General features: G+C 40.8%; 1 protein-coding gene and 1 long non-coding RNA gene across 6 annotated transcripts in view; one reads left to right on the top strand and one right to left on the bottom strand.

The window, feature by feature from the left end:
• Positions 1-19,393: 19,393 nt before the first annotated feature.
• Positions 19,394-21,293, bottom strand: LOC139827809 (uncharacterized). Its single transcript, XR_011738809.1, has 2 exons — positions 21,228-21,293; positions 19,394-19,803 (listed from the first exon to the last, which is right to left on the bottom strand). It is a non-coding gene; the product is annotated as an uncharacterized lncRNA (long non-coding RNA).
• A 109-nt stretch (positions 21,294-21,402) lies between these two features.
• Positions 21,403-23,914, top strand: part of TLL1 (tolloid like 1) — a 136,602-nt gene continuing 134,090 nt past the window's right edge. Inside the window, exons 1-2 of one of the 5 annotated variants that reach the window (XM_065837344.2) lie at positions 21,403-22,222; positions 22,994-23,221. In XM_065837344.2, coding sequence (XP_065693416.1) covers positions 23,065-23,221 — 157 coding nt within the window. In that variant the 5' untranslated portion in view covers positions 21,403-22,222; positions 22,994-23,064. Of the gene's footprint in view, positions 22,270-22,551; positions 23,222-23,914 lie in introns of those variants that run through there. The other 4 variants (XM_071807723.1, XM_071807725.1, XM_071807724.1 and 1 more) reach the window with 4 other exon arrangements.

Below are 23,914 nucleotides of genomic sequence, written 5' to 3'. Positions count from 1 at the left end.
GAGCCCCGGCTACTATCGATTACTGTGCAGATGAAATACATCCTGGTGTCAGCACCTTTATCCAAATAATTTTTTTTCTTTGGATTATGGCAACAAAATAAAAACAAGGCAGGAAGTACCCAAAATAATAGCGGTATGAGTGCATATCATACTACGCCAAAAAAACCTTGGTTGCATATGCAGAACTAAGAACGATTTTGATGGTTTTCTAGAAACAGGCATTGATAGTATATGATAAAGCTAGAGATAGTGTTTCATTTGGTGCAATCAGGAAATACTTTGAAAGTGGAAATATTTAACATGGAAGAGAGGAGACATTAAAGTAATATATTTTTATTGAACAGCTGGCTTTGTAGTTTATTGGTCTGTGCCATGTGGCCCTTTTCTGGCACTTTCTTTAGGTGTTGCAGGGCATGGTATTCTCAAGTATCCTCACATATCAATGATAGTTTGTGGTGTTTTACAGGGGAGAAGATCAAGAAGAGGACCACAACCAGAGCCCATGACTGTCTGTGTTACATAAAAGGAAAGATTCCAGAAAAATATACTTGTTGGATATGAAATAAATTTCATCAGAAGAAATCTGATACAGTAAGGTGTTACATATTCACAGGTAGAGACCTAAGTGGACAAGAGCACGAAACACACTATCTTGCCCTTTCAGTCACAGAGCTGTATTATGGATGTTGTCTGAACATACACTTCTACCAGGAAAAAAATGAGCTCAAATCTACTATATGTGGTTGAGCTGTTGTATTTTCAGGTTTTATGTTAGGATTTGGTTGTGAGTTTGGAATTTTATTATTCTCTTTTTATTACTTGAAACAGTGAAGAGGATGAGGTGTTTGCACTGAAAACTTCTGACGTCTTGCTGCTAGGATACCGCTTCTTTTTTTCCAAGTCTTCTATCAAGGAAAATGGAATATAATAGTGTTTATTTTTTTATTCTATCATGCATCAAAACAGAGTCATGAAAACTGGTGAAGATTTCTTTAAATCCTGTTTTTTTGACTTGCTGAAGCTCTCTGAGCAGCTCAAACTCAGTACTTGCGCATAAAACAATGGTTATGTTTTAGCTAAAAATCACTTGTTTGTCGCTATTTATATTTGGCAGACTACATTTTGATATATTAAAAATAATTAGATCTAACCTGTTTGCACTTTCTAGGACCTTTAAGTCAAATGTGCACTGTATGAACCCCAAACACTCATTTCAAAATCCATACAACCATTTTCTAAGCATTGAACTACTTCAGGGAAAGGGAGTAGCTTATGATTTATTCACTTTTAACTTATATTTATAATACTACAATAATTGTATTTGTAAAGAAAATTGTTTCAGGAATTTAAATACCTAAGATGAGTTGAAGTGATTAATTCAATGCTTTTATAATTGCAAAAATATTTATAAGTAAGCATGTCTCTAGTATAAAATCTGTTATGTTTCAAGATAATAAAGAGAATAATATCATCATATCGAGGAATGATTTGGGTTGGAAGAGACATTTAAAAGTCACCTAGTCCAATCCCTTTGCCACAAGCAGGGACATCTTACACATGATCAGGTTGCTCAAAGCCGCATCCAGCCTGGCCTTGAACATCTCCAGTGAGGAGGCATTCATAACTTCTCTGGGCAAGCTGTTCCAGTGTCTCACCACCCTCATGGTACAAAAAGTCTGCCTTATATCCAAGCTAAACCTACCCTCTTTCAGTTTAAAACTGTCACCCCCCCCCCGCCTGGTCACTATAGGCCCTGGTAAAAAGTCTTTTTCCATCTTTCTTATAATTCCCTTCATATATTGAAAGACCACATAAGCTCTTCCTAGAGACGTCTTTTCTCCAGACTAAACAACTCTAGATCTCTCAGCCTTTCTTCACAGGCAAAGTGTGACAGCCCTCTGAGTATTTCATGGCCCTCCTCTGTATCTGCTACTAATAAGTAAAGTCTACTTTATTAAAAAACAAACAAACAAACAGACAAACCCCCACATTTCATTCTGATTTATTAATCATTAAAATACCTTCCATGCATAACTAATTTTTTTAACTGCTTCAGTATTGTATTTCCTTTGAGTTTGTGTGAGTGCTTTCTAATCAGAATTACAGTTCAATTACTTAACATTCTTCCAAGAGCAGCTCCTGCATCACGAAGAGGACCAGGAAAACACCCATTCTTCAGAGAATTTAGCTCTGTTTTGTAATATTAGAAAAATCTTTTAGCGAAACCAGGGGTGAGGAAGTTGATAATTTTTTCGCTCTACGCCAAACCTTTGGATGAGAAGAGATATTGTTCCCAATTTGTGACACCACATTAATGAACTAACCTCACATGCTGAATGTTTTTGAAAAGTCCATATAAAGAGTACCATTTGTCGCTGGCTGAATGAATCACAAAATGCATGTTTATGAACTTTGGTCATCTTCTCACTTAGAGAGCCCATTATATATCTTGTTTTTTAGTGAAAATATATAAATATATGTTACTATTTTGGAAACAGTCCACTGGAGTAATGGAGAGATGTAAAAATGCTATGAGAAGCATACTTATCCAAAGAGCACTATTTATTTTATGTAAGCAGCCATCTCTTGAATCTTTAACAGTTTGTTTTAATGACTTAATTAAGACTGGGTTTTCTAGTATTGGAATAGCTGTCTAAGTACAGTCACATAAGTCATGACACTGCTTTATTTGCTCTTCAGTCTGAAAAGCAGGGGACTGTGTCTAAGCTTGTAAATCCTGCTTGGATGTGCTTCACAGAGAGGTTCAGAGGGTCAGGTTCTGAATCTCTGAACAACTTTGGGACTATAAAATCTCGTGTAATGCTAGGTCAGAGTGTGAGTGGAGGTGGTTCATGGCTGTCCGCATCTAAGTATTCACACTTAGGAGAGTACAGCAAGTAATATTGGGGGTGCAGTCAGCAGAGCATCCCAATGCTGTACCACCATTACCCCAAGATGATGTGTATCAACTGTGCTTCTGGATGCAATTTCTTGTTATAACAGGGAAACACAGAAGATTTTTGTCATAACGATATTTGTTTGATTCTCTGTACTGCTCTGAGTGCTCAGCACATCAGAGGTCTAGTGTCTCCTGGCATCCATAAGCCCTGTGATATACTTTCATGATGAGAGTTTTCTGATTGCTTTACAGACATTGTTGGTTCTTAAGTAGGGAAAAAGAGCCAAAACACAACTGAGAATAAGACCTGCTGCCTTTTGTATCAGATGTGATCCAAGACATGATCACACTTTCTGATATGAAAGCTTGTATGGCACTTTGTAAGAAAAGGTGTCCTGGCAAAATTAATGAAACAGCACCTTAGTACAGTCCAAAGTTCAACTGATAATGGCACTATTATTCACTATCTGTGCCACATTGCTTTGTTGTGTTGCTGTCCTAGTCATCACCTGTGCTTCACCCTAGATATAACTGTGCAGAAGCTGATGAAAGTTTTCCTACATAGCTTCACGAGAATGTAATAAGCTTTAACTAGCTATTTTTTGCAAGGTATTCTGTGGCTCTGGATACAAAAAGTTCCTTTAGAGATTCAAAACAGTAACATATCTTTCTTCACTGAAAGCTTCAGTTGTGAGCGCCTCAAGTTACAGCAGCTGCTTGGATTTATATGATTTATATGTGAATATTTAAAAAAGGCATCATTTGCAGTATTGTTGGACATTATTCTTAATTTAATAAAGCACCACAATTGTGTATGATCTTCACACTGACAGCCTCAGAGACATTTAAAGTAGGACCAACTGCTGAACACCTGTGACACCTCTGTAAGTTGCAACCCAGAGCTCACTGCCTAAGGAGAAGAGGCGTCTTGAGTTCTCCCTGGGTCCTCTCAGTTCAGAGGATCTTAAATGACAGAAGAATGTGACTTGGAAACAGTTCTTGAAAGCAGAGTTCCAAGCACATATGATGGAAAAACCTCCAGGAGTGAGGAACAGAAGTTTTTACATCCTTTATGTTCTGTTGACTCTTGTTCCCAACATTAATGAGTTCAACTAGAGTTGAGGAACTTGTTCAATATTGCAGTCCCCAGAAGTTTACATTTCAACAAACATAAAATATGAACAAAGGAGACAAACAAAAAGAACAGAGAAAGGAAGGATATGGCTTCAAACAAATGAAGCCAGTATAACTCAAAATACAGCTAAAGAAAGAGAGGAAAAGTAAATCCTTTAAATAAGCAATATTAGTCACAAAGTCCCAAATGGATATGGGAAAAAACAAAACAAATTTAAAAAAAAACCAAAAAACAAACAACACAGCAAATGAGAATTATTCATAGAAGCTCACACCCTCCTCTGAAGGTTGCAAACTACTGAATGTGCTGAGGCTCTGCAGCCCCTGCTTTCATTACTCCATAACTCCAACAGTAACCATAACACTTGTGATAGGTTGAGTGCACTAACAGGCATTAATAGCCTTGAGTAGCCTCACCTGGGACTCTCACCCACACGCCCTCTGCCCACAGATCCTGGAGCTCTATTTAAGCTCAGGCCCTCAGTGTCTTTTTGAGTTATGCTGGGTTGGTCTGTCTGCATGGTGATTTGTTGCTGGATCTTAGACTTACATTGTGGGTAGTTCATTCCTAGCCCTGTCTCTTGGGTGGGCTCTTCTGTTTTATGGTTTAGCTTTATTTCCAAACTGTTCTTTAGCTGCTCTTTACTGGAGTGTTTGGGTGGGCCCTGTTTCCAGGACCCTGTACTCTAGCTAGTGTGGGCATAGCCTTTGCTGAGGTTGTCCTGAGCTCTGGGGCTGGTTCCCCCTTGCAGAGTGGCCCTGCATGTGCTGCTCCCTGAGAGCACTAAACATAAGAGCCCAGGCATGCTGAGGCAGAAAACATGAGGTATGACAGTCCCAAATCTGTTTCTTTGGACCTTCAAAACAAAATGCTTTCGGAGTCTAGAATTTCAGGGAAGAGATGTTTTTCAAAATGATCTCTTTTGCTGTGGAATGGCTGTCAGGACTTGCAGAAGATCCAATGCTTGAGAAGAGTCAAAGAATTATAAACAACCATTGTGTGTTTCAGGCATTCAGCTTCAAAACACATTGCACATGTACCAGAGACTTGATCGGGGGAGGGTGAAATAGTGTCCACTTTATGAGAGATTTAGAAGCTTAACATAGCTAAAATAGAGCTCTCAGAACAGGCTGAATTTCCTTCAGATTGAAATTGCTGTTCTATGTCTTACTTGACAGAGCACCCAGCAGAGAAATGGCTAGGCTGGGAGCGGTTTCTGTAGGATATCTCTGTTTGTCAGGTAGGCTGCTGGCCTGAGAAATGTGGATTAGACTTAACAGCATCCTTCTGGATTGAGCAAGTGTATGAGCTGGTGGGAATCACAAAGCAGGATTTGAAAACAGTTTAATCTGGCGGAATTTCATTAAGATTGAAACATCTCTGGAAAACATTTAAACATTAATGGATAGGCAAATTGAGAATAGAAAAATGTTCAGTAAACACAGCAGTGTTGTTTTTCCCGCTCCAGTTGGCTCTACTGATAATTCTCCTTGTATACTATATAGTAGTAGTTGGTATGGTTCCATGTGGCTGTTTTTTTGGCTTAGGATTTTTGGTTATTTTTGAATGTCTTTGCTCAGGACTGCTGATGGCTATATTCAGAAAACAATATTAAAGTAACTTGTGGTCTTAATCACTTAAGAGTTAAGGAATAGAATTAAGGCTGTTGAGGCCATTATAGTTCAATCCCCATGTACATTATGAGATAGTCTTTAATTACATGATCTCATTCTTTGTTTTCCCACAGGACCCTGCTTCATTCAGTGCACAGGATGAACAGTGCTTGGAATGAATCAGCACAACACAATGAGAGAGTCTGTTGTCTGCAGGACTCATCTCAGTTGTTGAGGAAGCTGGGATATGTGTTTTGAATGATTTGGGATGTCAAGAAAAGAACGGATGGTCTTGTAGCTGAGGAAACTGTATGTTGTCCTTGAGAATGAGTTTCTGTCACTGCCTCTGCCAAAAAAGACACTGTGAGGTACTGTTTTGGGGGTGATTTTTTTCTTAGGTAACCATTAACTGTGAACATCTGATTTTCCTAGAAACTTCAGGGCATAGGTCCACATTCTGTACTACCACAATCAAACAAAATATTTAATTCAGTGAGTGCTGTTCATTCTTGCACTTTGGGGAAAATATCGCGTGCAGTCATAATTAAGAAATGTTTTACAACAGAGTTGTGCTTTTAGTACTTCATATTCTGTGCTCTTAACAGAACTATTTGATGTATTAAAATTACCTGTATATACATACCTAACATTTACTGAACTATTAAACAGTAAACTAGGAAAAGAGACTAATAGTAAATCAGTCTTTAGTATGTGTGGATATGGAATACCAGTGCAAGCTAACTAATATTTTAAGTACAAGTTTCCTAATTTATAATGACAGTCTATGTTTATCTTTGACACTCACCTGTATATCCTACTAAAGTAGCTGCAAACTGTCTGTGAAGGACTTGTTTTGTTTTGCAATCTCTTTGAATAGTCCAGTTTATTTTCAGTTGTAGGGGATTATTTTAAAATCAAGGCCTAAATGAAACTGGTGTATCAGCTTCCACATATTCAACTTGCATCTAATCTGTTCTCCAGGTAACTCACTGCGGTTGTCCATTCCATTTCCATTTTAACACCTATTTTTCAGCATCAGTCTAGCCAATGCTACATTGATGTGGGAAGAATTACATTTTACTTATTCTAGAACAAATTAGAAGCATTGCAGTTGGCCTCTGCTCCCATGTAGCTAGGTCTTACTTCAGAAGGGCCTTATCAATGAGGAGAAAGGTCCACACTGTACTCAGAAGTTGGACTGCAAGTTACAGTCTGCTCAGAGGAGTTGTTGCTAAAATGTGAATATTATTTCTCTAAACCATAGAAACCAAAGAAATAATCATAAGACCAGAAAACAACAGCAAAAAGCCTTCTCTGACATCTTTAAACTATAGCACCTTCAGTAATACAAACAGGGTCTCTATGTTATAGCTCAGAAGGAGATTCTCAGCTTTCCAAGATATTCTGTTTCTAATTGTTGTGCTCTTCTGAAGTAACTGAGCTGGAAATAACTGTGGTGTTTTACAGTGGAGAAAAAACCCTGAGATTTCCAAAATTTTACTCCCATTTTATCTTCACCTATTACATAATGAAATGTAATGGCAGTATATTAGTAGTCTAAAAATATTTATTTGTATGTGAGCACTTATCCCTTCTGTTGTTATTCTACAATTTAGCAGTTTGGTTTAAGGATCTGAATGATTTTTTTTTTTTTTTTCAGTGAGGGTTTGTATTTTGTGTTTGCTGTTTCTTATGGTGAAGAGTGAAGGGAGAGATAAAAAAGGGAGATCACTGACAGTCCTGCTGGATTCTAATTTTTTGTTTTTTGAGTCATAACAGGTTATCTTGCTTTTTAAGTAGTTATTCATCATAGAAGATGGGTAAAATAATAAACTCACATCAGATGTTTTTACTTGAGTTTTTATTCACAGCAATCAACCCTAGTCCAGGATAATAAAAACTGATGAGCTTTATGAGAATATTCCAGGGTTGAGGAGGGTCAGGATGTGGCTGTGATTGTGGAAGTGTGTCTACTCAGCACAGATGGGAAGAGGAATATCACTGCCACTGCAGCACAAGTACCCTGAGCTTCAAAGGAGCAAATCCAGCTGAATACGTGAGGCTTCCAGCCAGGGGTGTTCTCATAAAAGCACAGCTGTGCTGTGTGCCACATTGTAAGATTTAGCTTAAACCAGATTCCTCCAAAGCAACGATATTGGGTCTAGAGAGTAGAGAATGACTTTAAGAAGACTAGTTAAGTCATAGAGCTTTTTCTGTCAGGCTTATGCCTTATAGTAAAGTAACTCCTAACCTTCCCATAATCTTCTGAATCTTATGTTAGAATCAAACTGTATTCTGAAAAAAAAATGGGGCTTGTGTACCTCATCTTCAGCTTCTATCATTAATTAAGAGTAAAAACTATGGGCCATTTCAAATGGTCAGAGCTGTCTGTTTCCTTAAATCTTTCTTTGGATAGATTCTGAGAAGTGCTACTTTGAGTTTTCCTATTTCCTGTATCAACTATAGCAGTCTGTATATTAGGTGGAAAACACTATTTCTAAATCTGTCATGACAACAGAACTTTGTTCAAATAAATTAATGCAAAAATAATAATTAACCTTTTTGGCCTAGTGTTACCCAGAGATGTAGAATACAAAAGCAGAGACTGTGTCACACCAGGTGACATCAGCTTTTCCTTAACACTAATATTAGTAGCAAGCCTGGGGATGTAGAAAGTACTGCACAATTCATTACCGTATTTCTGAATGATCAAATCTCTTTGTATGAGAAAGGCTATAAATATTCTTTCTTTATTCTGCAACCCAAGGGCAAATCTATGATAGAGACAAGATTCTGCAGCCACAGATTACAGAAAACTCAGCATTCTACTGTGCCATTAATAGGAGCTTCTAAGTACTTCTGAGATGATCTAAAAATAAATCAGTGCAGCTCTTCTGTTTCATAGACAAATTTATTAGAGACATGGGGGAAGGGAGCAAGAGAAGAGAAAAATGCATATGCAAACAAATTTTCAGAAACAACATTTTCTGAAGAGTGTGTGTTATGCAAGTAGGCAGGTAAGACTTGGACTTGAGTAAATACCCGATGTCAAATCCACATCTAAATTAAAATGCAGTAACTTGCAAATGCTGATTGTGAGCCAGCCAACACTGAGAAGTCTCTATAGTCAAGGTGCTTGTCACTTGTAGTGAAGAAGGATAATTCTGCTCTAAATAGATTGAGGTTACTGCTCAAAAAATCTCTCAGCTGTTCCTTTTCACTTACGAATAGAACAACTAAAACTGCCTGCAATCTATGGATTGAAGTAGGACTTGACTTTATCAATAGATAATGGTATAGCACTAGGGACAAACTTCAGTTCAAACCTGTAATGCAAATGAAAGATTGAGCTACTGGGACATCCCCGAGATGTGGATTTCAGCACACTCTTAGACAGACAGGTTATGTGCTCTATTTTGAACTGCCTTTGAATATTAGATGGGTTTTCTTCCTTCATTATTCCTCCTTCATGACTGTGTCAGAATCTCTCTCCCGATTTTTCATGTGGTTCTTGAGCAGTGTGTAGCCTTTTTTCCCTTGGGCTGATGCTATATTTGTTACTAAGTTAATTATTTTCCTGTTACTTCTATAGGAAGCTAACATACCCTTTCATGCACTTTTTGAAGTGGACTCTCGGAAGAGGGGCTCTCTATTGTTTTGATCAAAAGAATGGTCAGGATTATATGTATTATTTCAAAAAATGCTAATACATGCTTGAGCTTGTAATAATGTCATCAATGTCGCTCTTTTTTTAACTGGAAATACCTTGCCTCAGTTGCTTCAATTGTATTTCTGTTTCTTGAGCGTAGGAGGTTGATAACAACTTTGACTATTAAATCCATATCTTCCATCACTCTTTGTCTGAGTTTCCAGAAATAATTCTTGTTATTGCCCTTTATTTATGACCTTGCATTCTGTACAATTGATTTTCATCCAATTACTATTACTTTGGCTCCCAAGGTCATTGACATTTAGTATGATAGTACAGTTCCCTTCTGCATGGCCAGTTCTTCTCAATAACATATTATCAGCAGATCTCAGTGGCACACTTTTATTTTGTACAGTAAGTTTATGAACATAAATATTAAATATTTGCCTCATGATGGCTCTTTGAGGACTTCACCCAGAAACCTATAAGAACTTCTGGTTCAGCATTCCTCTACAGTCTGTGTAAAGAAGGCAGATTCATAGTTTACTTAGCTTGACTGAGTTGTTACTCCTTGCAATGTTTGATAAATATTTACAAATGTTCTATGAACCTTGTGTTTACATCAATAAGGATAATATTTATGCTGAAAATAACTGGAATGGAAAAGAGGTTTTAAAACCGAAAACAGGTGCATAGGAAAACAATGCAGGGTTTTTTTCTGCAATTACTTTAGTTGCACCTGTGCAATATAGTTTAAATCTTATGCTGAAATTGGTAGTGAAAAGACAAACTGACAGCAGAAAAATTATCTTTCATCTGGAAAATGACAAGTCTGTGTTTCTTCTTTCCTTGAGAAGAAAAATATACAGTTCTCTACAACAATATAAAGCAATGCTGACACCTACAGAGAATGTATGTAAATATCAAGTTAGAATTTGCATTTTCTGTGAGAATTTCCAGAATTATTTGGTAAAAGACCAAATGATTTAAAGCAAACTTTTATATCTGCTAAGCAGAAGATAAAGATTCATTTTTCTTTGGTAAATAAGATACAACTTTGAACATTAACCATATGCTTTTAAAATGATATAACTTTTAGTAATGTACACTTCCAACTGCTTTTTTTTTTTTTTACAAATTGATTCATACAGCTGTGAAGGACCCAATAGCCATAAACCAAGCCATCAACATGATGCACATTGCTGCACAGAACCTGGTTTACTGCCTCTGGTGGGCTGTTTCCCCTTGCCTCCCTCACTGTGCCACAACAGGATTACATTAATATTACCGGGGTTTGCAGCTTCTGTGCTCGGCCAAACAGGTCTATAGAAACTTCTATGTACTATATTGCCCATCAGTGGAGTAAAGTTAAAGAAAAATTAGCCTAATGTATTGAGAAGAGATTACATAGAAGAGACATAGCTCTTTTATTGGGTATTTTTTCACCAGTGTAGTAGTACGAGTTACGCGAGCTGTTATATTCACCACACTAGCGCAGAAAGGTGGACTCCTCTCCTTCAAAGCACATGATAGATATAGCCTGGACCCAACTCAGCTTGTGAACAAAAGGAAAAAAGTAGGAAGACTGAATGACTTCAGAGCCTGCTTTGGAGTTTAGGGTTGTGGTGTTGTGTGTGTGTGTTGTTTGGTTTTTGTTTTTTGGGTTTTTTTTTGTTTTTTTTACACCCATAGAGAGCCACAAAACAGAAAGCAATACTATTCATTGAAGGCAAGTAATAATTATTTTGATGTAAAAGGCTGAATAAACCCCCTTTGTTCTAGTCTTCTATGGCTGCTTTGGAAATGAATGTATCACAAGGTATTAATAAGTGTCTTTGAAAACCATGCACATTTCATATTTTGGAGTATTTTCATCTGATAGAAAACAGTTCTTTACTAGTCAGATTGTCAAAATCTTCCCATTTGAAAGCAAAGTATTTGCACTGGTTAGTGCGTATTTTCATTTCTATTAGACAGTCAAAACATTAAAGGTCAAGTATGTTTATTTTTAGAATTAGAAATAATCATTTGCATGTTTTATTAAAAAATTGTATGATTGAAAACAGTGGACTTCCTCTTTCATACTGTAACTGTGGCCTTAAAAGTGTGTATACCATGCTTACGTGCATAAACCAATTTGATACAATTTTTTGTATATAAACACACGTATTGCAATGCATATACACGAATACCAAGTTGATCTTGGTTGAGGGAACTGAACCAAGTTAAGAATTACCCTTTCTTCTTCAATAATTGCATGTTTACATTTTCAGCTTTTAATTCATGTATGTGTTTAGAACAGAATCATTGTTTTTAAACTTCATTGTTCTGGTGGATCTGAGCATGATGACAACAGTGAAAAGCTTAGCTTGTAATTTTAAATGCTGTGAGATTAACTTCTCACCAATGTTTTACTAACACTGTCTGGCAAATGAATATTGTTCCCATACTGATTGTTATTTGCAAAGGCTTAGGCCTTACAGGTACATAATTAAGTAGAAAAGCTCACTGAAGCGTAACTGGCAATTTTTTAAATTATTATTTTTTTTTTTGTAACATGCGGAAGATGGATGCTGTCCCTCACTTTCTCCATCCCTTGCTGTGAGAATTTACACATACAGCAGCGTTTTGTGAGGCTGCAATACAATCAGCACATTGTTTCAAAGCACCCAAAGTCAACGCATTATTATGTTTTCATAGTAGCTTGTTACGGTCGGTTAATGGGGAACGGGAAATCGTTGGAGCTATGTTTTGCCCGTGACCTGGAACCAGTCGGTGCCGTACTGGAGCTGCCGGTGCGCGGTGCGCGGGAGAGCCGTGGCGGGGGCGGCTGCTGACCCGGCTGCTGACCGGGCGCCCTTGGCTCTCACTAGGGGTCGCAGGATGCCCAAAAATCGCAACCTCCTGGCGGGGGCAAGGATGCCAGCCTTCCCTGCCGGCTACCTGCAAAGCCATCTCTTGCAGGCTGTGGGTCAGCCTTGGAAAAACAGGCAAATGCCACCATCGTGCCCTCTCTCCTGGTCTCCTGGTGGCTTGCTAAAATCTGAGGGTTGTTCAGGACAAGAAGCTCGAGTCCGGCAAGGAGACAGCATCTAATTGTTATTAAATACATGTGTCAGGTAATCCGTAAGAAAGTCCTAATGCTGGTACAGGTGAGATTATTTTTGTTGCAGAGTTTAATCTGGATATTAACTGGACACTTGGCCAGGCAGTGTTTTCTGTATTATGCTCATTAAATGCTTACTGTTGAAAATTAATAATTAATTTTATTTGTAAGTACCAGTCTTCTTCCACAGTGAAATCCTTGAGGTAGTACTGCTGTTCCAGTACTTCACCTGATTAATTACATTGAGACTATCTGAAGGACTACATTAAAAATGTAGGCCATGGCAACAATATTCCTTGTGGAAGTTCTGGTACTAAAATATAATCATAGGTTGCGTTTCAGAAGGGAGCTTGCTCATCTGGTCTGCCACTGCTTTTTAAACCAAACTTCAGGCATGTTCCTATGTCTTTATTTCCCAAACAAACACATATTCTGTAACTGTGGTGACAGTGAGGATGTAAGTTAGAGAAAGAAGTGTAGCAAACAATAACAGAAAAACCAAATTTACCTATGAAGAGAATTGCCAAGCCAATCTGTTCATTAAAGTAAATGGAATTTGGACAGGAGTAGGCAACTCATTACAAATGTATCAGGCAGCCTTATTCTGAGTCAACTGAAACATGTCAGTATCAAAAATTATATTCAATAAATAGTTTGACACTTGACACCAATTGAAATAATTTCTTACAAAGATAAGACTAAAAATGAACAGTCAGTCTTGATTTCTAAAGAGAGTTGAGTGATAAAGTAATGGCTTTTCAGCATATTTGTGTACACATACAGAGAGAACAAAGCAGGCTTAGGAAGGAGAAGTAGTACTAGATGAGCTTTCCACAAACTGAAGACTATTTGAATCATTTAGAAGTCATGAGTCATCACTTAATTACAGTTCACTCTTAAAGCAGAAGGATTTCTGACTGTTTCCACTCTTAGTAGTTTGTGCAAAATTTGAGTGTTTATGTTAAAAATTTTTCTAGTATAGGGCATCTGATAATATGTCTTGTTGCATTTATCTGCGATGTCTCTCCTGCAAACCACTATACGTGTCACTTGCTGAAAAAGAGGATCCACACAGATATAAATTTGCTTATGGTATACTGAGTTAAGGGTCTTTTTTTTTTTTTTTTTTGTTGGGAATGAAGTGCAGTTTTTACATGGTAAGTATTATTTTTTAACAAGTAAAATGCATGTGCGAACACATACTTAAAAATTTTACCTGTTGTGGCACTTCTACATAATAATAAACACAAGTACAAACATACACCTTGATTCTTATGCTCCATGCTTGAAGATTCTGAATTGTTCATATATACAGTGTTTTAAGACTGAACTCAGAAAGTAAAGGCTTCTTCTTGACTCTTCAGATCTGCAGCACATGCAGAAAGTAACACAGTACTGCTTTTGCAGCAAGACTGGACTCTGTATTATATGCAGCACAGAACCCTGCATGTGTAAGTGGCGCTTGAGATGCCCTTCACCCTTTTCCTGGAAGGCTGAAAAATTTATGTAGAAGGTTGTTACACATTCTAGTTTAATTTTGGAAGCGTTTTGATCTCAGACTATAGTTTGCGTCCTTTATATTATGGATGTGTGTGTGTGTGTGTGCATGTATATGTGTACACAATTGCCAATAACTATCTCTAGTCATCTGTGACGTTTCTAGTATTGCAAATTGATTAGCTTTGAGGGGAGGGGGCAAAAAACTAATTGCAAGGGTGTAGTGCTCTAACTGTGCTGTAGGAAAATTCTCCTGAAATGGTCGTAAATTGAGCTCAAGTTGTAATGCATACATATATTCTGTGTATATGTGTAACTACTGTAAAATGTGTATTATTTACAGCAAATACTGCTTGATTGGTGTTTGCACAAAATTGTCACCTTGGTGAGTGAAAGAGCATCCTTCTTTAAAATACAATATAATTCCTGAACCCTCCAGGTAGAAGTTAGTAATTATCGCTTCATGGTACATGTGTCTTCTTTTAAAAGAAGCTTATGCTGCATAGTCTAGGAAAATGTTCCATTGTAGTAAAAAAAAAAAAAAAATTGATAATAAGCACAGTGCAAACAATTTTGGAGTTGGATAATGTGAATGCAATTAAATTAGTTTTGCCATAAACATTTATGATCTTATGCCACTGAAGATTAGAAAAAGGTACTAGCTAGGCTGCCTTAGGTATATGAGAGTTTTTCTGGATAGCTGCACCATAAAATTCATTGGGTATGATACTACCAGTATTAATGAAATATACATTAGACAATGTTGAAAGCAGTAAAAGATCTCTGCTGTGTGGAGAACTTATGTAAACATGACCACAAATAAAACAAGACTAATAACTGCAGGACAACATTGCTGTCACTGATGGTGCTTGTATAATAGTTTCATGCTGCTTTCTGTAAGACAATTGCCATTCTTCCTCCTGGGAGCTGGTGATACGCCTGATTTATTTTCAGTGATCTGGAGTTAGAAGAATACATTGTGTCTATGTAGAAAACCCAATTAGGGCAGGGTTCCTCTGTTTGATTTGATAGCTTACCTCCAGTTTCAGTGTTACATATTTTCTGCAGTAAGTGCCAGAGAGGTTATCAGAAGCGATAAATTCCAATGTAAACTAAACCAGAGGTTTTTCATCTGAGCAGCATGTGGCTCAAAACAGTGAATCCTGTTCTGCAAGGTGCTGAGCTGCTTCATCTTCCAGGAATGAACAGAAGATCAAAATGCTCAGCAGTCACTCAAGATCAGGCTCGTTAGAGGCTTTTTTCTGTCAAAAATGAGCCACTGACTCCCAGCTATGTGACAGTATGCTGAATACTGGAGGGTAAGATTAACCCTGTACACCTAGTCAGTCTAATAACAAATGTCACTGCTCAGTCTAACAGCAACATTTGTTCATAGATGAAGGCTGAACAGGTCTAGGAGTAGTAATATCATTGTTGTAGTTTATTAAACTTACATTACTATATAGTTGCCAAAGAAACTTATCTGCACCAGCTACGAATGCCTAGAATGAAGACTGGTAAGTGATCCTGTTCAGCTCCTATGCAAGTCAAACACAAGTTTGCTGTTGACTTCGACAAAGAGTAGCCTCTTACAAACTTGAGAATTGAATCCTGAATGTTTTACCAATTTGTAAAAATAAACTACAGACTTCAAATAAAACATCTTATAGCTGGCTTTTTTTGAATGCTAGACAATAAGCTAAACCAAATAAAATCGAGTTGGCGAACATTTAGATGTCAGTTTTCATCTGGCAGTCTCTGTCTTCTGAAGATCTGCAAGCTAAGGTCTATTAAGCTCACAGACTTGGTTTTTTTAATTACAAGGAGGGCAGGGTGCCTCCTAATACTTGGAATGCAGCTGTTTTCAGACAAGTGAATATTTAATATGACCTCCTATACTAACCTCCTCTACCTTCTAGCTTTGAACATTGCTTTAACAATTAAGCTCTTCTGGCCCTGTGTTTAAATAGCTGTCCACAGCTACTGCAAATTGATTTATGGCTTGATGAGGATCAGGGATGCTGAGTAAACACAGAGAAGTTTCTAATTTAAGCGCTGCACCACTGGTTTTGTTGCTTGATTACTTATTTTAACATCAGTAAGTGTTGTCAACATAGTTTTATTCTTTTTTGCAGTTTTTAGAGCATTAACAATGCAGAGGCTGTAACACACATGTTATAAACAGTCTGGTTTGGTGTCTAATACTAAAACTCCCTTACACTGTCTGCTGATAGATGTTTAAGTTGCTTGTAAACCTTTTCTTAATTGTAGAGATTTGCTATGACATTTTCCATGCAAGCTGAGTTTTAGTTTTCATTTCTTGTTCTTCAACCTTTCTTTTAGAATATTAGCTTAAAATATCCAGATATTTGAAAATAAAACTTGCAAATACATGGCTTTGCTCAATTAAAAACCATAGCAATATTTTTAGAAGGGCTTCAGTATGCTTAACTTGTAGGAAAGGTAGTTAAAACTCGAGGAGAGTGTCAGCCCTTATTTCATGGAATGTATCTTTTTTTTCCTTTAACATTACTATGGACTTAAGCATCACCACAGTCAGCCTTGAATATATGCAGCTTTCTTACCTGAGTGTCTCACCTGCATTGACATTTTATATGTTCATCTTAAGCTGTGCCTTGCCTGGATTTGCAACTTAATTGAGAAGAAGTGATTTCACATGCTTAATGCACCTCAGTAGTACCTATGGGATGAGGAGAGGAAAGCTGTCTGACTTGATAGACAGAGAAGAAGAATTGATCTTGCAGCACTGTAAAGTCAGCACAAAGCTCCTGATAAAGAATGAGGAATATGATTAGGAGAATTCAGCAATGGGAATGGTGGACATATTTTGGGACAATAAAATTGCTTGGAAAAGGAAACTGGGCCTGAGAAGTAACAGAGTGAAAGGAAAGAGGTAGATGGAGGATTGCAGACAAGCAAAACTGCCTGAACAGCAATACAAGGGCTGGAGCTAGGATAACTCTGTAACTGAGAAATAAGGTCAAGGAGCAAGACTAACCTTGTGGCACATACCTGGAGTAAAGAACAGACAAGGAAGGTGAATGTCAACACAACTAGAAGTTAAATCAGGTGAGAAGGCATAAGAAAAGGATCAGCTAGTGAAAACAAAACCACAGAAAAATCAACCCTGCACAGCTGAAGGTGAATCTGAGAGTGAGGAGTCCCAAAATAAGATTAAAGAAAAGTGCAACTAGGACAGGTGGAACTGGGATGAAAATCAAACACTAGCATTAAGTAGGTAAGAAAAACAAAACTGGGGTGAACAGCCAAGACTGAAGAGAGAATGAAGGCAGGTTAGAAATAACAAGCCAAGATAAGGCAAAACATGGACATGGGAAGCAAGCAGATGGGAGTGTGCTATTAAAAAACACCCTCTCCCAGAGCTTGGAAGGGATCCCAAGATTCGCTGTCATTCTTCTGCCAGTAATAACTGTGAAATCCAGTGGTGAAGAGAGACACATTTTTTCAAACACTGGGCCAAACATGGAACTACCTACCCGTGCTAACAGGTACTGCGTGGAGGAGCAGAAGTTTCACAGTGGTGGATGAATTATGTGGGTGTCAATAATGACGGGGCTGTTGCTGGCAGGAGTCTGGTCATGTTTATTCTAGAAACTGAAAGAAGTATTGAAAAAGAGGACTTATGGAAAGAGCAATGGTGTCTAAAGTCTCCAGAGAGCTGAACGGCTTGAAATTTGAGTCTTAGCCCTTGCCTCTGCTGCAGCGTTTCTTGATAAAGCTGGTTCAAGGCTTTTAAATCGCACTTCTTGTTATTTGCTTCTCATTTTCAGATGCCTGAAAACTCCAGGCTTTGATTAGAAGTAGTTCTGGATACTCAGTGAGTAAAATTACTGCAAGTAAAACCAGTGGGATCCAGGCCTTGAAGAATTAAGTTTTTCTATAGTGCCGAGTCCTGACAGGCTTACAAGACATTAAACCAGGCAATCTGTAACTGCTTCCTACATGTAGTATTCATATCCCCTCATCTGAGTGGTATATTATGAAACTAAAGCAATTAATATTTTTGAAGCACATGAATACTGTAGCAACAAGCTCTGTAAAAAGCCCATGAGGAAATTAATAACTCTGTATGCAGAGTAGGATCTGAATAAGCGTGTAATGAATAAAGCATGGGGCATGTTTTCAAAAATAAAACAGAAAGCATGACATTGAAGGACTCCTTGTTAATTAAGCACAAAGATCTGTCACAAAAAAACGTATGTCAACATGCAATGAACAACCTTCGTAATAGATGAGTAGATGTGGGAGAAAATGGAGAAATAAGGTTCACAGGTGAGTTTACTGCTGTTAAGATCATGAGGGCTTGATTTTTAGCTTGAAAAGTTTGATTTTAGTTTATATAGTTTACTCGGTATATATTTATGATTGTATATATACCAGTTTGCTAGTGCAGACAGTCTATTTGCTACGATGCACTTTCAGCTTCAGTATTTCCCGACAGAATAACGATTTGGGGAACTGGGAACTACTTAAACATAGTTTCAGCTGTTTCAGAAGTGCACTAGGTACCTCAGAGACAAGGAATGGGTTTATTGGGAAAAAAAGCAGGAAGGTAAGCAGCTCCCGCTGAACTTCACTGTGTTCGCCTTCTGAAAAATCCCATGAGTCCCAGCCCCAGGGAGCTGACCAGCCATGGTCTTCAGCCTTCAAAGCCTTAGGCATGTGCTGAGCTTGACGTCTGTGAATAAGCCCATTGTGTCCACCCACCTAAAACTCCATACGAGATGGAGGCCTAAGCAGGAGACAGATAGCCAAAGAATGAGGAGGAGGTGTGAGCAACGATGTTTCAGATGTATTTTTTCAGTTCTGTGATTGTGTCTGTCTTTCTTACATACTTGTTATTTTTTTTTGAAGCTCTTTTTGTGTGTGTGTGGGAAGAGCAGAAAAGCCTCCAGCTTTCTGGATTAAATATATATATATTTTAATACATTTTTTTATATATATGTATATATAAATAACACCACCACTTTTAACATAACTGCATTCACTATTATGTGTCCCTGTAATATGCCCCAAACCAGGAAATTTAAAGGAAAAGGGAAAATGCTTGGAGTTTTGTTGTTGTGTTCCTTTGGTTGGTTTCCTTCCAGCTTAAGCATTCTGTCTTCCTGGCTATGTGTTCGTTTCTTTGGAAACGGCTGTAGGATGGATTTTTGATTGACTGTGTTGTCAGATGGATTATAAAGAGTTGTGAGCTTTTTGGAATGGTAGACATGAATGTGTGATAAGAAAAAAAATATTTTGTACTTAAAATGTTTCAAAATGTTGCATCATGAAATAATCTAGATTGAATATTTAACAGGTTACTTAAGGTAAAAATTTTGGTGGTGGTTTTTTTTTTTTTTTTTAATGTCAACTTGTTTGTTTGCTAGAAAAAAATTATCTAAATATGAGGAAAGGTTTTTACTAATGTAACTGATCAGAATATTAACACCTAAGCAATTTAGATTAGTGTTTTGCAGAGCTGCAATTCTTTATTTTAAACAGTAATTCTAATGTGTAGCTGTTCTGGATCACAAGCAGAAAACAGCTTTTACCCTGACCTATACACACATTTATTTGTTACAGCACTTATTTGCCCAGATTTCTGCATGATTCCCATCTAGCACTTCGGAGTTCGTTTCCTGTCTTAGTCAGGGCTCTGCAAGGCCAGCTGTCCTCAAGGCTGCAGGCGGCTGGTGCTGCTCTGCTTGTGCTGGTGATGCTGAGGTCGGGGGCAGATTGCTGGCTGGAGGCTGAGGCTGACGTCAGTGCCTACCTTGTAGGGAGAGTTAATCTCCTGCTGGAGAGAGACTCTAATAATCTCCTCACTGGGGAGACTGGTGTGTTAAGGATTGCATGTTGTACATTCCTCTTCTGGGGCTGTAAAACAATCAGCAAAGTCACTGTTTCTAAAGCTCTATTGACAAATACGTGTGCTTGTTAAAGGTTGTTTCTTTTGGGGTGGAGGTGCATAGGGTCATGAAAGAAAATTAATTTTTTTAAAGGTGTGCATGCATGACACAAGACTGAGCAGAATAACAAAACCAGGTAAGAGAGGTGTGATGTGTGAAATAAGCATGTAATTAAAGACACTGTAGGATAAATTAACTCCTTTGTGGACATAAAAAAAGTAATAGAAACTAGATTTTGGATTTAATCAAATGGTTTTCTGTAGCAAAACACAGCCCACCAAACCATGACACTGTGCAAGTGAAGGCAGTCATCAGCCCTGACACTGCTCTGATGGATTGACAGGAAGAATCTCTGATAACTTCCTTGGAGTCGGTTCCAAGTGTTTGGGGTGGATGGTCACAGAAATTACACTGAGGAAGAGAGGAAAGGAACAGGCCAGAAGTTTCTCAGGCTTTTCTATGATCTGGTGTGTGGTGCTTTTTGCAGGCCTTGTAACACACAAGAAACAACTGCTGGGACAAAGAACAGTTATTCCTTACCGAAAGCTGCTGCTTTTCAGTGGCAGCTACTCATTCCTTGACTTTCAACTTTGAAGCAATGAGACTAAGTTGGGAGTAATGTGGACACAACCTGGATGCCAAAAATGTAAGGTAGCACAACACATGTATGCTTCAAAGGCACTGATGTGACTCAGCGCTAGACTTCTTAATATACTGTTACGAAGCTGTTATTACCTCTGTCTTAACCGACCTTTCCAATTTTAATGATATGAACTCTGAGAGCACCTACCTATAGCAACGCTAACCCTTCATGCGCAGGAGGGCAGGGGCAGACGGAACGACTTCCGGCGGGCAGTATAGTTTTTGTCTCGTCTTTACCCACCCCGTTTTTGGGAGCAGCTCAGCTTCGGTAGCAAGCTGTGCCAGCCCGGAGTTTGCGTAACTGCCTTTCGCCGCCGGCGCTGCCCCAGTCTCCCCCCGCCTCCTCGCTCTGCGGCACCTGGGGCGGCCCGCGCCCGCGTAGCGCAGGGCGGCTGCCCGGGAGGCGCCGCGCCCCGAGGCAGCACTTCCCGGCCCGCCGCGCCGCCGGCTTTGCCTGCGCTCCTGGCACAGGCGGGGGAAGGGACTATCTCCGGATTTCCACCCCTGCGACAGGGGGAAGGCGGCCGGGAAGTGCTGCGGCGAGAGCGAGCCTGTGCGGGCTCGGACGTGAGAGAAGGACGCAGCCACTTCTTCGCGGCAGCCCTTTCAAAAGTCCGTGTTAAATGTGACACCCCGGCGAAATGGGAGCAGCAGAAACTCCCCGGTACCCACCCCTCGTCCCCCCATCGCCCTTTTCCATGGAAACTCGTAAAAGGAGGAGGAGGAGAGTTTGCTACGGAAAAGTCTCACCTTGGTCTGAAACAGTTTCAGGCGTTTCTGCAGGATCGGAGCTGCCCCTCCCGGGGGAGGGGAGGAGGCAAGGGAGGGAGGGAGATCTTTAGCTACCTATATATATATATGAAGTTTGTTTTTTTCCCGGCTTGAGCTTATTTTATTCCATCAGCACGTATCTCCACCCCTCATCCCTCCTTCCCCCTCCCTCTCCAGGTTTATCGGCTGAAATGAGGCTTTGCGCGCTGATCCCTTCTCGGGCTTTAAAACAAAACCCGGCCCCGCGCAGGCGGCAGCGGCTCGGGGAGCCTCGGCACTGAAGCGCGGCGGGGCGCAGCAGGATACCGCGGAGCGGAGCGGAGCGGGGCGGCGGCTCCCGCGGAAACTTCGCTTGGAAAATAAACCTCCACCACTTTCCTGGAGATCCACGTGAGAACAGGAAAGCCTGACTGCAAGATCTCAGCGCTGCTGCAATTTTACTTTTTGTTTGCCTTGATTATTTTTTTTTCCTGTTTGTTTGTTTGTTCTTACTTTCATTTTGGAACCGGTTCCCAGCTGCTTGGCTGAACTTGTGGAGACCAATGGACCTTTTTATATTGCCTTCCTCTGTTTTAAACAAACTATGGACGCTTAAACTTTTCTCTTTCCCCCTCCCCCTCGCTCCTTAACCCCCACCCGTCAGCTCATGGGGCTAACACTGCAAAGCAGCCGCAGCAGAGGGAGAAATACACAGCCACTGATTTATTTTCCCGTCTCTAAAATTGCAGTTAATTCTTACCGTCCTCCTCATCACCCGTTCTTTTGAGCTTTTTTGGCTGCCGGGTGTCGACCTGTGCGTTGTTTTATCTGATCTCGATTCTTTTGTTGTTGTTGCTTAAATGTCATGCACTGCTTATCTATAGAGAAAGCTATATGGAGATAGAGGCATATAGTGAATGCGCGTGTGTTTCAATAAGACTATCAAGAGAGCGGATCAGAAGCAGCCCGGATCCTGACCCTGACTGTATGAATAAGTAAGCAGGATGCTGACGACTGTGTGTTAGTTGCCTCTAAGGTTTTCGTAAGTTAAAGGGGGACGGAGGAGGGGGGTGGGGGGCCGGGTGACAGAGCAGAGACAGACCTTAGAGTGTTTGTGCAGAGGAGGAGGAAGCACTGACACTTTTCTCTGCGCCCTCCAGTATAGCTGCTGTCTCCCATCACTTGGGCTCCGCGGCTTGCTTTAGTGCACAATCCCCCCCCCACTGCCCCCCGCCTCCCCCCGCCGCTCCCTTTTCTTTCCTTCCTTCCTTCCTTCCTTCCTTCTTTCTTTCTTTCTTTCTCTTTCCCCTTCTCCCCGTGGTAGTTTGCTGATGTGCAGCCCGGATTCATCTTCTGGAAGCAGCAGCGGGACCGGAGTCGGCGGGGTGTGGGCCGAGCGCGGAGCGGGACGCGGGCAGCGACTGCCGCCGCCTACTCCTCCGCCGCGGGAAGTTTGGCTGGGGTTTGACAGAGGCGAGGGGACGCCCTGACAGACAGGATCTCCCGGCCTGAGTCCACCCCCTGCGCCCACCCACACACCCAGCGATTTCTCCCCGGCGAGGTGGCTGGGGGCAGGAGGGGTAGCAGCGCTCATGCTCCTCACTCTGTGTTGCACTCGTCTGACTGGGGCTACCTAGAGAGAGCAGCGTCTCTCGGAGGAGCCTCCAGGTGGGAAAGGAAAAAAAAAAAAAAGGCAAAACAAACAAACCAAACCCTAAACCCCAAAAAACCTGTGGTTCCTCCATCCTTTACCCTCCTTTCCTAAGCCGGCGTGGACAGCTGAACCGGCCACCTAGTTCATCTGCACCCTGTCCACCACCTTTCGGCCCGAGGGAGGATGAAAATGCTTTGCTGGAGGATGGCACTGTGGCTGGCCGGGTGGACTGTCTGTGGGAAGCCTTCCTCCTGCTCTGGCCTTGATTATGACTACACTTACGATTTCACTGAAGAGGATAAAACTGAGGCGATAGATTATAAGGATCCTTGCAAAGCCGGTAAGTGACTTCGACGTCTAATACAGCTCCCCACCCCCTACCCAGCTGGTGACTTTGTCTCGGCTTTATTTACGGCGATGTGCGCGAGGGGGGGAAGTCCCGGGCTCACCTGCTCCCTCCCGGGGCAGCAGCGATAAGTGGTAGCCGGAGCCTTGCGCCCGACTCCCTCACCTGGGGAAGGTATCCGGGACATGCTTTTCTGGGACTTCCAATTTCCTCAGAGCCTCCGGCTTAGCTGGGATTGGGGTGCGGCGGCGGGCAGGGCTGGACCGGCCGCCTCCGTTCCACGTCCCTGGCGGCGTCGTGCCGGCCGCGGAGCCCTGAGGGCAACCGGAGACGTGGAAGTTTCAGAGAGCATTTCAGCTGGGCTCAAAGGTTTCGAGGCGGGACCGTGCCCCGTAGCGCGGAGCGGCTGGGCCGAACCCCGCAGGCGGTCCGGAGGGTGACGGCTCCTGCCGGGGTCCTGCCAGTTCCCGGGGCGGGAGCGGGTGCCGCCTCCCGCGGGCTTCCTCTCGCCTTTCTCCGGCTCAACCTGTCGCCCCCGGCCAGGCACCCCCACTCCTCGGGCCGGCCGGCCTGGGCGGACCTGGGGCGGGCTCTCGGCTCCGGGCGCCCTATGAATATGTATATGATAAGTGCACAGGCCGAGCGGGAGTAGAGGATGGAGGGGCAGTAGAGGGGAAGACAAGGTAC

The sequence above is a fragment of the Patagioenas fasciata genome, chromosome 4 (genome assembly GCF_037038585.1).
Source record: "Patagioenas fasciata isolate bPatFas1 chromosome 4, bPatFas1.hap1, whole genome shotgun sequence".
In the NCBI taxonomy this organism is placed as follows: Eukaryota; Metazoa; Chordata; class Aves; order Columbiformes; family Columbidae; genus Patagioenas; species Patagioenas fasciata.
The sequence above is the reverse complement of the archived record's forward strand: the minus strand, read 5'-3'. Positions and strand labels throughout refer to the sequence as shown.